This window comes from Myiozetetes cayanensis, unplaced genomic scaffold (assembly GCF_022539395.1).
Source record: "Myiozetetes cayanensis isolate MyiCay16 unplaced genomic scaffold, myiCay2020 scf6-25, whole genome shotgun sequence".
NCBI classification, from domain to species: domain Eukaryota; kingdom Metazoa; phylum Chordata; class Aves; order Passeriformes; family Tyrannidae; genus Myiozetetes; species Myiozetetes cayanensis.
In genome coordinates this window covers 22,911,941-22,926,557 of record NW_026087853.1, presented here as the reverse complement: position 1 = coordinate 22,926,557, position 14,617 = coordinate 22,911,941, and the positions used below count along the sequence as shown (strand labels likewise).

Sequence of the window (14,617 nt, the reverse complement as noted above, 5' to 3'; positions counted from 1 at the left end):
TTAAATGGGTAATTCATATACTTCCCTAACCCAGTTTTCTAGACATAATCTGTTTATATATATAGTCTATAGCATTCTTAGAGGGGTTTGTCCTATTAATGCTTCATTATGGAATACTACTTCCTGAATATTTTTTTCAAATATTTCTTGATAAATATCACAGTTTTGAAAATAGCTGTAGGATTTGTATCCTCTATATGGGAAGGTAGAAAATCCATCTAAAGGACAGAAAAAAACCCCAAAGTGGGAGCATTGGGACTGAGAAATTCTTGGCTTAGTTTTTAACAGTTTAATTTGAAACAATGGGATTTTACTTCTGATTGTCAGAATTGTTGATTGTGAAAAAGTTGCATGCAGCTCTTTGAAGTACAATATACGATGAGCTGGCATAGATTAAGATACCGATTACTAATCTATTCATGGGTGGAGCTTGTATGTAAAAAGCAAACTAGTATCTTCTGTGTATTTCTATGATTAGTCTGCCTCTTTTTTCTTTCCCACAACAGTGCTAGATGAGCATGAAGAATTGCATTTTATTCAGGAATAAAAACGTCTGCAAGTAATCTACTTCTTGGGGTATTACAAAACTTTTCTTTAACATGACAAATTATAACTTGCAAGATTTCATGCAGTGTTTAGATTTCCCCCCTTAAAGTAAATATTCAGGCATCAGTAATTATTCACTGAAGAAAAAGTTTAACAGCATTATGGTTTGAATTTTGAAGTCAGCTGTGCTTAGTGTATTAGAAGCAGAGGCTTAAGTATTGTACAGGGATTGACTTTCACAAGAACTGCCTTGGGGTCTGTGTATAATGCTCTTTCCTATTCTTTCTCACTTTATTTTTTTTTTAATTGAATTGGGATCTGAGTACACAAAGAAAACCCTATGCAGAGCTGCCACTAAGCAACTTTAGCCTTTTATTAAGAGCACTCTGTTTATAGCCTTGGAAATGTAGGAGCAGATGAATGCTGTGCACTAAATACATACAACAAACACAAAGCAATAAAGAAGTCACTGTGTTCTATCAGTATTTGTTCAGATTGCTTTATCTATAAAGTCACATTTAGGTGTAAATGACTTTTAGTGTATAACTCCAGGTACAGACCGGTGAAAACTCTCAAGTAGTTCTATCATCTTCTTATCACTATTTTGCTTTTATTTTTCAGTTATAGGTCATAACTGAAAGTAAATGAATGGTAGCTTTCGAAAAGAGAGCTGGGAACTTAAGTTGTCTGTTTCGTAAGAGAACGTGTCAACACTGTTTTTAAGTTGACAATCAGCCCTGGAGCTCCTGATAGTTTGCCATTAACCTGAATGAGAACTGTGTAAGGGCCTTAGGATTTGAACATTTCTAGGGATTATCTGTGTTTTGTAACATGTATGTGCAGAGACCAATTAATGACACATTCTAAAGGTTTTCATAGCAATGCAGTATTTTTTTTTTATTTGGCTATGATAAGATTGACTTATTTAAGAACTGTAAGCGTCATTAAATCTTGTGGAAGGAAGTCTTGGAGGATTTTGATTTCTAATTTGAGTGGATAACAAGTACATACATGTTTGTATTTCGGTAAGGAGAACAAGCATATAACCATATGGTTAAATAAAATTTAATAATAGTTGCCCATCTGGAAATGGCAAGAATACTTTCCAAGTCTTCTTGTGATTAGACAGACAGAGATCCAGCAATGGTAGACAGGGATGGGAAGACTGATGAAAATGAAAAGGCATGTAGTCATTGTACCCCTTTTCCCAATATGCTTCTCTAATTCCTCATATTCACATAGCTGCTACCTAGAAATCCAAAGTGAAAATAAAACAAAAATCCCTAAAAAGCTTCAGTTAAACCTCTCCGCAGGATAAATTTCAGCTGACAGTTTTTTTATGGAAGCAACTGAGCAGGATAAACAAGCAGCTCATTACAGGAATCTTGAATTCTAAGTATGACTTGGCCAAGCAAGTTCTTTCATTCCTTCAGGATAATATGTTTACAAAAGACAGAAAACAGAAAATATTCTTTGTTTCATTTTTTTGCATGATTTCAATATTCACCCCTGTCTTAGGGCTGTATACCTTCATGGAACAAGTGAAATAATGTACTGACATTTTTTGAACCCATATTTATTATTATTTCGGTCAATTCATGAATATTTAAGATGCTCAGAGCCTTTTTTGTAGAAGCGTATAATCTCATTTGTATTTCATGTTGTTGTAACGGCATGAGGAACTAGTAAAATTACTTTGAATGTATCAGAATCAATGCCAAAGAAAATCCTAAGTCACTTATTGTTCAGCAACCACTGATCTTGAATACTAAATCTTAAACTGCAAAACCCTGACCTTCTGCAACAATACATTGTTATTAGCAAAAATACTTTCTCACCATGTCTTTTTCTTGGAAGTATCTGATCTCTGTAACTACTACTTGTTGCAAAAATAATTAACAAAATTTTAATTTCACTGTTTCTTGCAAAACTTTTCATATAATCCAATTCCAAAAGCAGTATTTCATCACATCTGATAACAAAGACCTTGCAAAGTCCTAAATATTGTTATGATTTCTGTAAAACTGACTTATCTTGAAACGCAATTGTTGTAGTGTTATAGTATTTACTGTATCTTCTCAATTATGGTAGCAGTGTGGATAGAGATCTCATCTTTTCTTTATAAGCTCTGCCCTGTATTCTGATTTTACGTTCTTAATGAATTATGTGAAGTGATTTCTGCTGCCATAGATTTTTTAAGTCCCAACATTTTCTTCTTTTGCCTCTCTCACTCAGTTTATTTTATTTACACAGATGACCTCTAGGAAGTAAGCAAACAGACTTTTACCCTGGGAGTCGTACTTCCCTTACTTCCCCCAAAGTTCTGTTGTTTGGAAAATCATGAACTACTGTTTAAACTAGAATGATTTCCAGCACACCTTCTTAGTACTGCTGTGTTTTAAAGGTAGTTTAAAAAGTATAGGAGATAAGTTTGCCAAAAGAATCAGGTTCAACTAAGAAAATATGTACACTGCTTTGACTCAGTAAACTCATACTTGGTATGGTTCATCTTCTTCATATTTACTTTTGCCCATATTAGAAAACAATTAGCTTACTAAACAAATTTGAGTATTTGGGATAAAAAAATCTACTTTGAGTCTCTCTCATTTGACTAAGAATTACATGATATTTGATAAGCTTGTTTAAAAATGGACATATCCAAATATTATTGTAAACACCCATTGATTTGTTTTACCTGCAATATAAGTATTTTACTTAGTTGGCTTACATAGTAGCTAATAATATTTGTTAATGTAATTTAACTGCTGTGAACCTTTACTGAACAAATATTGAAATTTATACAAGTCAAAGAAAGAGAATCTCTAATGACTTTTGTAAAAGCTTCCATTTAATAGTTAAGGAGAAAAGTTTATATGACATACCAGATGCAATTAACAGTAGATTTTACATTTAATAAAAAGAAAGAAGCATATGTATTTGCTTTATTCATTCCATCATAATTTGCATTAGAGCTGTGGGTGTTTAATGAGCAAATTCCAGCTAAAATGCTATATTGATTTTCTAAGTGAACTTTGTAATAGCTATCTACCTTACAAAAGCTCTCTGTTTACAATTGTTTTCTTTACTAAAAACTAAAAATGTTTTAGAATTGATGAGTTTAGCATAATGATTCTTTTAAAATAAAGAGCTCTTTTAGAGTATGCAGATTTTAGTTACAAGGAGAAAGATATTATTAAATTCTTCCAAAACAAATAATGTTTATGCAACTAAATAGTAGTGCTATATTGTATATAATACAATATCTTTAAGCATTGTACACTAATCTGTTTTTCTTAACACTCTGATATTTAAGTATTTTAACTCTTTAATGTAATTATATGTGTATGAATTAGTAAATGACACAATTCATTTTAGCTTAATACTAGACTATTCATGCTTTGGTTTTGTGTGTCTTTTTCTTGCTTGAAACATGAGTTCTATAAGAATTTGTGTTTCTTCTTGACCAGGCCTCAAGACAGATGAGATAGGATTGGTTGATGTGCCACTGGAAGATGTCTCCAAGAAAAATTTTGTGGTGTTGACCAGAGAGTTGGTGACTAAGTAGCTGAATCTCTTTTTCCATTGGATCAGGCATCAAGTCAGTGTGCCAGTATGGAGCTAGTATTTTGCTGGTTAGACCATATCTTGAATTGAATTTAGGAGCCTGACTTGTTAACTCTCAATCAGTTTTTGCCTGGCATTTTTAAGAAGCATAGGGATGATAATCTGGATATCTTTACTCTTTTTAGTATAGAGGAATATGCTGTCATTTTCCCTCGTAGTTTTTAAGTGGACAACTTATACATCACATGTTTTTCTAGATATGATACAAAATATTTTGGTTTGCTACTGCATTGAAACCTAAATATGTATGCATTTCAGTGACTTATTTGAAGAATGTTGTGGTCCTTATGGTCCTGAACTGCTACTTGTGACTCATCCATACCTCAATCTGAATAGTGAATGTTATTGTTAACAACATCATTCTTTGGACTACCTGCAGTTGTGTAACTGCCATAATATTCCATATAATAGGAAAAAATTTGTAAGACATTAAATAAGAGTCAAAATTGTATAGGCATTGGATAACAAAAATGTTTGAGCTAAATTCAGAAGTTTTGGCTGGTAAAGAAATCAGGTGACTTAGCTTTCTGTAGACCATTAAAATGAGTTAGATAAGAACTTTTAAGTATTTTCTAAATAATTAATTTCTTTTGGCCAGTGTCAGTATTGCTATGTGATATTAAAATGTCATGTAGCTAAGTATATATTTTTTTAACTTAGATTACCATGCAGGCATCTTACATGATTTTCTACACTTTCCTTAATATGTTTTATATTAAACAACTGACTTACAATATTAATTTTAAGAAATAGAAGCAAAAGCCAAACACTTTTAATTGATATGAAGAGACTATAATTTATTTTTTTTAAATTTAGTTGGTGGGTCTGATCACTGGGGTATTTACTCCAATGTTTTAATTTAGTGGAAGGATAAGAAAACAAGAAAGAATTGCTCAATTTAAGTCCCTTTTCCATAGCTAATAGTTAAAAGACAGTGTTTTGTAATACACCTTTGGGTGGGGGAAGGGTTCACTGTTCAAGGCAATTAGCCTCTGGTTTACTATCAGAGACGATAAGATTTCAGATAAGCAGGATGCTTAAGTAACTTAAAAAATCTCTTTTTCTGAATGCTGTCATAGTGTTATATATACATTACTTTGGTTTAAGGACAAATAAGCAATAATCTGTTTTTTAAAAACCTGTATGGTCATTATTACCACTGGTTATAATTACATAGAGAGGAAATTAGATATGCTCTAAGTGTACTTGTATGTTCAAGATCATTGCAGGAGTCAGCAAATTTTGTTTTTTCCTGCTGAGGTGAGGATGTTTTGAGGTCTGACAGAAGAAAGGATGCACTGGAAGAAACCAGAAAGAAGTTAACTAATCTGGAAAGTAATTAACCTCAGAATAGTAATAAGTGCCAAATCTTCATTTATTTTAGACAGCTTTCTGTTCATTCCAGCAATTGTTTTCATACATAGTGTTTCCACTTGCAGCTTTATGGAAAGTGTTCTCTGTGAAGCGTCTGTCATGTTGCTAGGTAAACTGACATAATTTACTGGAAAAATTATAGAAAACAAAGATATTAAGGTATTGGTAGGTAATAATTACCATATATAATCAAACTGCTTGTGTATTCCAGATCTGGTGAGGACATAGCAGTTGTACTGTAGTTTACTTGAGCAGTCAATGCTGAGGCACTATTTTCCCTGCCATCACAGATCTCAGCAACCAAAGTGGAGGTCTGGTGAGCTGAAACACACAGCCCTCCTCATACAGTTTGATTTTGCTCTTGCTGAGCTGCCTACATTTGCAGGTATCAGACTCACTCTCTGCAAATGCTCCAAACTTAGTGCTGGATACCAACCTGTGTGCATGCAGGTTTGCAGCTGCCTTACTCTTGTCTTGGCTTTTCCATTCCTTTTGTTGGTGTTGTTGGGACACAACTTCTTACAGCTCTGGCCTGATGGTGTGAGGGGACAGACTGCGCTTTCAGAAGTAACATTTAGTCTTTTCTTGTCTGCTTTTGTCTAGTTTTCTGTTAGCTTGCAACCTTTTGCAAGACCTGCAAAAAATGCTTCCTTACTCCTCAGAGACACTTTTCCCCCCTTCTTGAGGACAAGAGGATTGCTCTTCTACCTTGAACAGCTTCCTAATTAATCTCTCCAGATTATTTAGATTATTTTTCTGTTCATCTTCTTGCCCATCTTACATCCCTGGTTATCTGAGCTGCTTATGAATTTGTAGAAATTTATCACTTCTTGTGTTTCAGTTGGCTGGGGAGTTTTGGGGGTTTTTTGGTACTGATAAAGTGTACTTTGTGCCAGCAATATCGATGCTACTGAAATGTACTACTGTGATCCTATTGTTTTATTCTGTGAAGAGCAATAAAATGTTATATCACACTATTAATTTTTTCTACAATAGTGTAAAAAAGTGACGTAAGAGCAAAATAACAAATAAAGGCAAAAAAAATAATGGCCGTTGAAGTAAGAGTGGAGGGATAAAAGCTCTAAGCTGAAGTGAAGAGGAAGGAAGCCTTTCTTTGAGGTGTTAGTTTAATGATTTAAGCAATGGTTTGGAGAGGAAGAGTTCTGAAGAGAGTAAGGAAGCCCAGCAGCAATGGCTTAATACAGAAAGTTCTTGAGAAATAAATGCCAAAATTTGAAAGAAACCATGGTATGATCTTAGGACACTGTGGCTAAACCCTGGGTTGACAAAAGGGGAATATGGAGAAAATTCTGGAACCTACGGACCTCAACTGACTTTTTTGGAGGTGCTTGTGACAATGAGAGAGGATATAGTCCTCTCTCTTAGAGTGACAGTGGTCTTACTTACGGCATCCTGAAAGTCCCTAGACATTTCAACTACGAGGTTTTATGATAAGTGTGAGGAGAGATTTGCAGAATTGCAGACGGAAAAGATGAAAGTATGAATAAAGATTTTAGCAAAGGCAGGGGCGAGGTAAGGATTCTGGCAGTGTGCCAGAGATGGTGTTAGACATATTGGCAGGGGAGAGGCAGGGAGAAAATGTAAGCTCAGGATGAGGAATGACTTGAAGGTGTTAGTTTGTTCCCAAGGATAGACAGTAAATCTTAGTTTATTGGTACCTAATGCTCCAAGGTCCATGTATGCCATAACAGATAATATAACAGTATATTACACAGTAGAGTAAAGGCTTGGCAGAGAAAGAGAGGTACCGGTTCTGCCACTCTTGTGATGCCATAGACAGACTATGAAAATACTAGAATTTTTAATATTTAATGTCTGTGTGCCATGCTGATAGTAAGCAATTTGATTGGTAGTTGCTTTAATGGATCATTGTTTTTTACTCTATGTCCTAGAAGAAACCTACTAGTGTCTGATGTTATTCTGAACTTTAAAAATTACTTTTCCGTTAAGCAAGTATTCAGAATGCCCAGCAAATCACTTTCTTGCCCTGTTAGATTTTACAGGGATGAATTTGAAAACACATAGCTTTATTTTATTCCTTAAAGTATTGATTTTAGCAATCAATGTCAAACTTGTTTGTTGAACATACTTTTACAGCTCTGGTGGAAGAAGTTTATTCTGCTCAACGAGAACGTGACGAGGCTGTCATGGCAAGGCTTAGGTTAGCCAATGAAGAGAGAGATGAAGCATTTCTACGAGTCCAGCGTTTGGAAGAGTCTCTCAAAGAGTAAGTATGCATTTCCTGCCCTATGCAAAAAGGCTGTTGTGTCAGTCTGGGACAGTCATAAACTGCTCGACAGTGGTTAGAGGAAAACTTAGCACAAAATTCTCTGTGATGACATAGACTAGGGCTATTCTTACTGTGTCATTGGTTAATTTGTTAACCATCCTGCAAGACCATATTTTTCTCTGGAGACTGAGAGCAAGGTGAATAATTTTGATCAAAAAAATATAAAATATAATCAGAAGCTTTGATATCGATTTGTTGAGGGATAAATAAGATGTATGTGATGTTTTATAGGGATCTTTTGACACAGAGAAACAAAATGTCAGTCAAAAGTTGCAACATATAGGAAATCAATCAAGCCTTTAAGCCCCCAGCCATTTCCTTCCATCCACTAATGATGCGGATGATGTAGTAAAAATATATAGGTTTTTCTTCTTCTCTTTGGTGAGAAGCAGTTTGCAAGGCCATAATGGTACAATTAATAGTTCATAGAGTTTTATGTACACCATGTTAACACAACAAAAATAGGCAAGCTCACTTTAATCAAAACTATCAAGTCAGGAGAGAAAGATCAAGAATGGTTTGTTTTCTCTCTTTGGGATATAGGCAGCTTTGAAGTTTGCCTCTCCATGTAATCCTTTTCCATCTGAGTTGTGATCGTCTTGGTTATTGCCTATGTTAGTCCGCCAAAGGGTAGTCCCCTAAAGTCTAGAGTGGCTGAGAAATTTTCTTATTTTTCTGCCATGAGAAATACAAAGCAAACAAGTTTTTTGTGGTAGAAGACTGGATAGGTGCCATTGTTAGTTAACTTCATGGCAGGCAATTATGTTTTAAATGATCGATTTTATGAAAAACCCTCCTCTTTAAGGAAGAAAATCAATCATCTTCTTTTGGGTATTTTTATAGGTAGGGCCAGAGAATGTCATTTTAACTAATTTCAATAATCTATACATAGATTGTGCACCATTACTAGAATTTATAAATTGCTAGAGTTTGGCATAGCCTCACTGTTTGTCAGCGTAAATATGACTCAGCAGCAGGATTAGGAGATTCCATACTCACAAGAATTAGTGGACAGTTTGATAAATATCTTCACAGAGCCCATTATATGTGTATATGCATCTGAAATCTTGCCTTAAACAGCAGTCTCTGAGGAAATTACAGATGAGCTTTAAATTCCCATGAGAGGTATTTGATTGTAAACCTTACTGGGGTCTCTATTTTTTTCTGTCAGTCTTCTAACCTTTTATGTTCCAAGAATAAGGAAAGGTTTGTATGGCTCCAAACATCAGTTAAAACTGTGCCTGAAGTGCTAGCATAAACTCAAGTTCTTTAAGCTTAAAGCACTCGAGTCCTGCAGAAAATTAATTATTCTGGCCAACAAACCTAGTTAATAACTCCTATGTTTCTGGTGTATTGCTGCTTTTTCTACAGTGGAATCCACAGACAAATGTGTGGCAATTCTTGACACAAATGAATCCCTCAGAACACCTTCACTTGTTTTCCCTTCAGTCGCTTCTGTCTCCTTCATTCATGTACTGGAAAAATAACTTTGTTGTAAACAAGACGATGAGAAAAGAGAAGAAATTCCATTTCTCAGAGAACATTTGTAGTACCTTCCTCAAAAGCATGTAATTGCAGAAAGGACTGGTTACACTGATAATGGCAAAAATAGTACTTACTCCCTGGAGAGTGTCAGTAACTCCCTTGACTGATAACTTGGAACAAAGATGCTACACTTTATTGCTATCATTTACAGAATAGCAATTGTTGTGGCTGTCATCCACTTGGGTGTTTTTTCTGATGCTTTATAGGGAGGTCTGCTACCCTGATTCTATTCCCAGTCTCAGAATTGGCATAGGAGATTTCCCTGTGGAGAACACCAACTTTCTTTTCTAACTACCACCCTTAATATTTTCTTCCTTCCCTGTGGTGGTTGTTCAAAAGGTCAAGTTTTCTGTCTCAGACATGGAGCACATAGAGGTTTGTTTTTGTTTAAAGAACGTTGGCTATTTGTGCCACACTCATCAAGTTTTAGAGCACAGGTCACTTCTTCCATCTGCTTTGGACTTATTCCAATCAGAGAACTTTACAAGAGGGCAATATTGAACAGCCTGCCAACCTTTATCAAGTGCTTTAATGCCTTCTTTAAATTAGTAGCTGGAGCAATTCTGTTGTCATTATTTAACTGCAACAATCAAAATTCTTTCAGCCCTGCTACCCCTAGGGGTTACATTAGCAGAATGTGTTTAGAAATGAGGGGAGAAGGAATCCTTGGTTACTGCTCTTTAAAATTATGAGGTTTTCACTCATTGCCTGTGCACAGCACAAGGAGAGGTAGCAGGGCAAATACACAGCTCTGGAGGCTACTTTTTTTAAAGTACTATCTCCTAAGGAAATAGTTTGTGTACCTACAGACAGATCCCTTGTGGCAGTAGTATGCTAAAGATATGCATATGGCAGAAGTTCATGTTCTTTCTCCCACTCCCTTTTCTCCCTAATGTGTCTTGCTTACCCAGCCTGTTGGTCGGCTGGGTGATTTTGTTGACCCGCGCTTTTAGCAGGGTAGAAGTCCTCTGGAGAAGCCAGGTCAGTCCTGCCAATTTGCTTTGACAAATACTGTTCCTTTCATTGTGAATACAAACTAGCTGGAGATCCATTTTTAAGTCCCACATGAAGTGGCACTTAGAGAAATCTAAAAACCTAAAGCAGGAACTCTACAAGGAGCCAGTTCTGAGAATTTGGAATGTATTATGTTTCTTATTTTATGATTTATGTTACTTTATGAATACAAGTCAAACCCAGAAAAGGTTAGCTTTTACTTTATTTTGCTTAGTTCTGTTGCTGACTGTGTTGGAGTAGTTGTTACTTGTGAAGGCCGTATAAATTTGCCAGCTGTTGCAAGCATTCTGAAATACTTCCTTTTTATTTAAAGAATTAATTTCTCTACTGGTTGATTTACTATGCCTTATGTACTGGCATCCGGTAAAACTAATGCTTTAAAGGAAAAGGTGCTAGTGTGCTGTCAAGTGTTCTATGATGTTTGCTAGCTAAAATCGTGGCTTCAGAGCAGCGCCTGTCACAGCACTGTTGAAAAAGTGTTGCTGTTTAGAGAATGTTTAATATACCTGTTTTTTAAAATATCATAGGATAGGGGCAGACCTAATTTTACTTTAAGTCACCATTAAGTAAATAACCGTGGATTGGTAAGGTAACTTTCACATGCTTATTTTTCCAGAAAAGAAATGTCTGTCCATTTAACTAACCTTAGGTAAAATAAAATGTGTACTAACCCATTTATTAGATTTTTGTGCTATCACTTACTGCTTTTGCACAGCCAGTGTTCAATGCTGTATGACTAAATTCCTCGTATCATCTTTGTATTTGACAGGTCAATATATGTTCTGTTGAAATAGAAAGGGAGGAAAGTTCAGACGGGTTTGTTTCAGAATTAAATAAGGGCCTTGCAGACAATTGGCTTAGCTTCCTATTTTATGCAAGATATAAAATCAAAATATTTTTAAGGAAACTTCAACTGGGTTTTTTTCCTCATTTTGGAAGAGAGAGGTACAAAAAGAATTACTTAAAAATGAAAATAAAATCTGCACAGTAGTCACGTTCTGTTACATTTGGGGTGCAGTAAAAACAACAAAAATACATCAGGTAAAAGTTGTAAGCCCAGAAATAAATAAAATAAGAGCATCAGTCATTTCTATCGCTGGGGAACTTTCTTCATCTAAGCACATATGAACAATTGATCCTTGTAGTCATATATAGCAGTAAACATTAATAACTTAACAGTCTGAAGTCAGTGCTGAAGATATGGAGCATTATTGAAAGATGGAGTCGAGCAGGTGGCACTTTAATATGTTCAGTGTCATGGTTGACTCTAAAGACTAGTAGAATGAAATTACTTGAGGTTCTAAAGATTTAAAAAGCGAACTCATTTTGCTGCACTAAGGAAATGCTACTGATCAGGCTTTCTGTGTCCCTTTTTTCTAGGCTAGAAAATATTAACCCTGAAGAAAATGACATGGTAAGCCATTCTCTGAGGAGATTTCTTGATGTCAGTCTTATATCTTAGAGGCTTAAGTTCAATTGAGTGGGTTTCAAGAACTAAGATGTGGGAAAAAGAAGAATTGACACACTAATAATGTACATCTTTGCTGCAATATGAAAATTCAATAACTTCACTCAGTCAATTTACAATTCACATGTGCCTATTAATTAAAACCCTATATTAAATAAAATATATTAAAACTTCATGTCTGACTAACATATAATGCTGTTGGTAGACATTACAGGAATTACTGAACAGAATAAACAATGCAGACACGGGGATAGATATACTGAAGAATGGAGCTATAATTCTGAACCGAATACACAGGACCAAAGAACGTAAAAAGAAAATAATAGCTGAGGAAATGAATGCAGTAATAGAACAACGGGATGCTGCTTTGTCTCAAGTAAGTCTCTACAAGTATATAATCACTCAATACCAACATTTCTTTTTTCCTTTTTTTTTTTTCCTGATCTTTGGAGAAGAAAATTATTTCATTTAACTTTCTCTATTGAAAATCTCCAAGGAGAAATTTTTCTTCATGGTGGTAGTGCCCATTAAAATGGCATCCATGTATTCATGAGAAAAGCTAGGTTTGTATTTTTTGCACTTCATTACTAGCTGTCTTCTTTTTAAAACAAAATAGTTTTCTTTGACTTGACCAATCCAAAAAGCTATTAAAGGCTTAGTTTTGCAGTATGTTATATTGGTAAAATGCATTGGATGACAGTTAACTAGTACGGAAGGATGTAAATGGCAAAAATTTACAATAAAGGGAGGTAACAATACCACATGCAACAATGCAAGCAATTCCTCCCTTTGTTGCTTTACATTCAGGAGATAAAAATCAGCATGTGGTCCTTGACTCTCTAAGTCTTACCCATCTGCTACGTGACTTGAAAGAAGCTGGGTTCTTTTTTCTGCTCAGATCAGTCATTCCCTGCAATTTCCTATTTTAACAGAACAATAATTGTCTTTATTCTCTCCACTGTAAGGACAGTCTCCTTGCTTTTCCCATTTTGTGAAAGAATTTTTCTGTTGTTTTTTGGTTCAGGTTGGTTTAGAGTTTTTTACCCACCATTTTTCCCTTGAATTTTAACCTAGATTTAACTCAATAGGAGCAGGTTGTAGGGAGGAACAGTTGAAGTAGGGGATGTATCTCCTGAGAAAAGATTTTAGACTGGATGAACCTTCTTATGTATTTATGCCAGGCAAGAAATTTCATCTGACTCTTCCAAGATTGAAGATTTTGATTTTTATTGTGAGTTACCAAAGTTACCTCACATCTAACTAATTTCTGCTGCATTTAAAGTCAGGTTTGTGATCTTTAGTGGTATCAATAATGTTGATGAATTTGTGTTGTATTGAGAAGTCTTCTTATAAAAGTGTCTCCTATACATAAACTGTAATTTTCACTTTTTGTTGTTGTTTTTTCATTCTTTCCTACTTTATCCTTGGAAACCCCATCTGTCTGATGCTTAAAATATTTTGTGCCTCTGTCACATGTGTATTGTGAAGGATGTTAATGTATTGATAGTGGTATTTTACTTTTTCAGTCCACTTTTTTCAATTTTATAGTAATAATGAGTAGCATAGCTACTGAGAAATATCCAATAGTCCTGCCAAAAGTTTGTGTTCTTTCTTCTTTGCGCAGGGCATTTGAAAAGTGAGCAGCTTGCAAGAGAAAAGCTTTTTACAAAAGAGGAGGATCCTTTGATATTTTATTTTCATTTTGTCAGTTTTTGCTTATTTGATGAAGTGCGCTTTCAGGCATATTTGGACCATAAAACTTCTATCAGTGTCATAAGAATATCATTGTAGAGCATTTAATATATGTTTTAATTTAATTGATTTTAAGCTGCCTGTTTAAGGAGTAATCTTTTCCAAGTAATCAGCTTGGCAATTAATAAAGGTAATGATTGTAGATGATAATGACTCAAGCGTCACCACTCTCAAAGCCATCTTTAGGCGTATCAGCAAACAGCACAGGTAGATGCTGCAGCTGAAAAAATAGGCTAATAGAATAATAAATCCTCACCAAATGAAAATTTCAATATTTGGTATTAAGCTATAATACTGTGATACCATTTGCAATTTATACCACAATTGTTTTAAATTATTATTAATAAAATTCTATTAATCATGTGTTTTCAAATATATGTTACTGTTGAATCTAGAAAATAGGTCCTTTGAATTGAAGCTATCATTTCAACCCGTGTTGCTCACTTGATGATTCCTTGGGAATTCGTACCATACTTGAATTATTAGTAGTCTTTTGTTAACATTGCAATAGCAGTAGTTATTACAGTGCTAACAGCAAGAACAATAGGAGAGGGATTCCTACATTAGACCACAAAGGGACTAGATATAATTCAGGGGATATATATGCTTAGCATAACAAATGCAAATTATTGGAAGTTAGATCTGGGGTTGCCTCAGGCATTCATAACATCTGCAAGTTAAAATCTTTTTCTTTTTGGTGGAATTGTCATCAAATATGAGAGGGGGAGATTGATGAGAGCAGGCTGAGACAAAGCAGAAATAAAGTAAATCATTAGCATGGTGTGGCTGTCCTGTTTTTAAAGTTGAGAGGTCACTGGGCAATAGAAGTTAAATGCTTCATGACACAAAGTGTGAACACTGGATTGCTCTGTTCCTGCTTGCTGTTGTGTGGTGCTAGAGACAGCAATGTCATTTGAGTGACTACCATAACCAGTTCCATATGGCAGAGAGCTACTGTTGTACGGTAACAAGGGTTTGGACTG

General features: G+C 35.0%; 1 protein-coding gene across 2 annotated transcripts in view; it reads left to right on the top strand.

Annotated features, from left to right (window-relative positions):
• MIPOL1 (mirror-image polydactyly 1) overlaps window positions 1–14,617 on the top strand; it is a 186,168-nt gene that overhangs the window by 58,613 nt on the left and 112,938 nt on the right. For both annotated transcript variants that reach the window (XM_050335772.1, XM_050335773.1), the window contains 3 exons: window positions 7,663–7,792; window positions 11,795–11,828; window positions 12,088–12,258. In XM_050335772.1, the coding sequence (XP_050191729.1) occupies window positions 7,663–7,792; window positions 11,795–11,828; window positions 12,088–12,258 (335 nt within the window). The remainder of the gene's footprint in view (window positions 1–7,662; window positions 7,793–11,794; window positions 11,829–12,087; window positions 12,259–14,617) is intronic.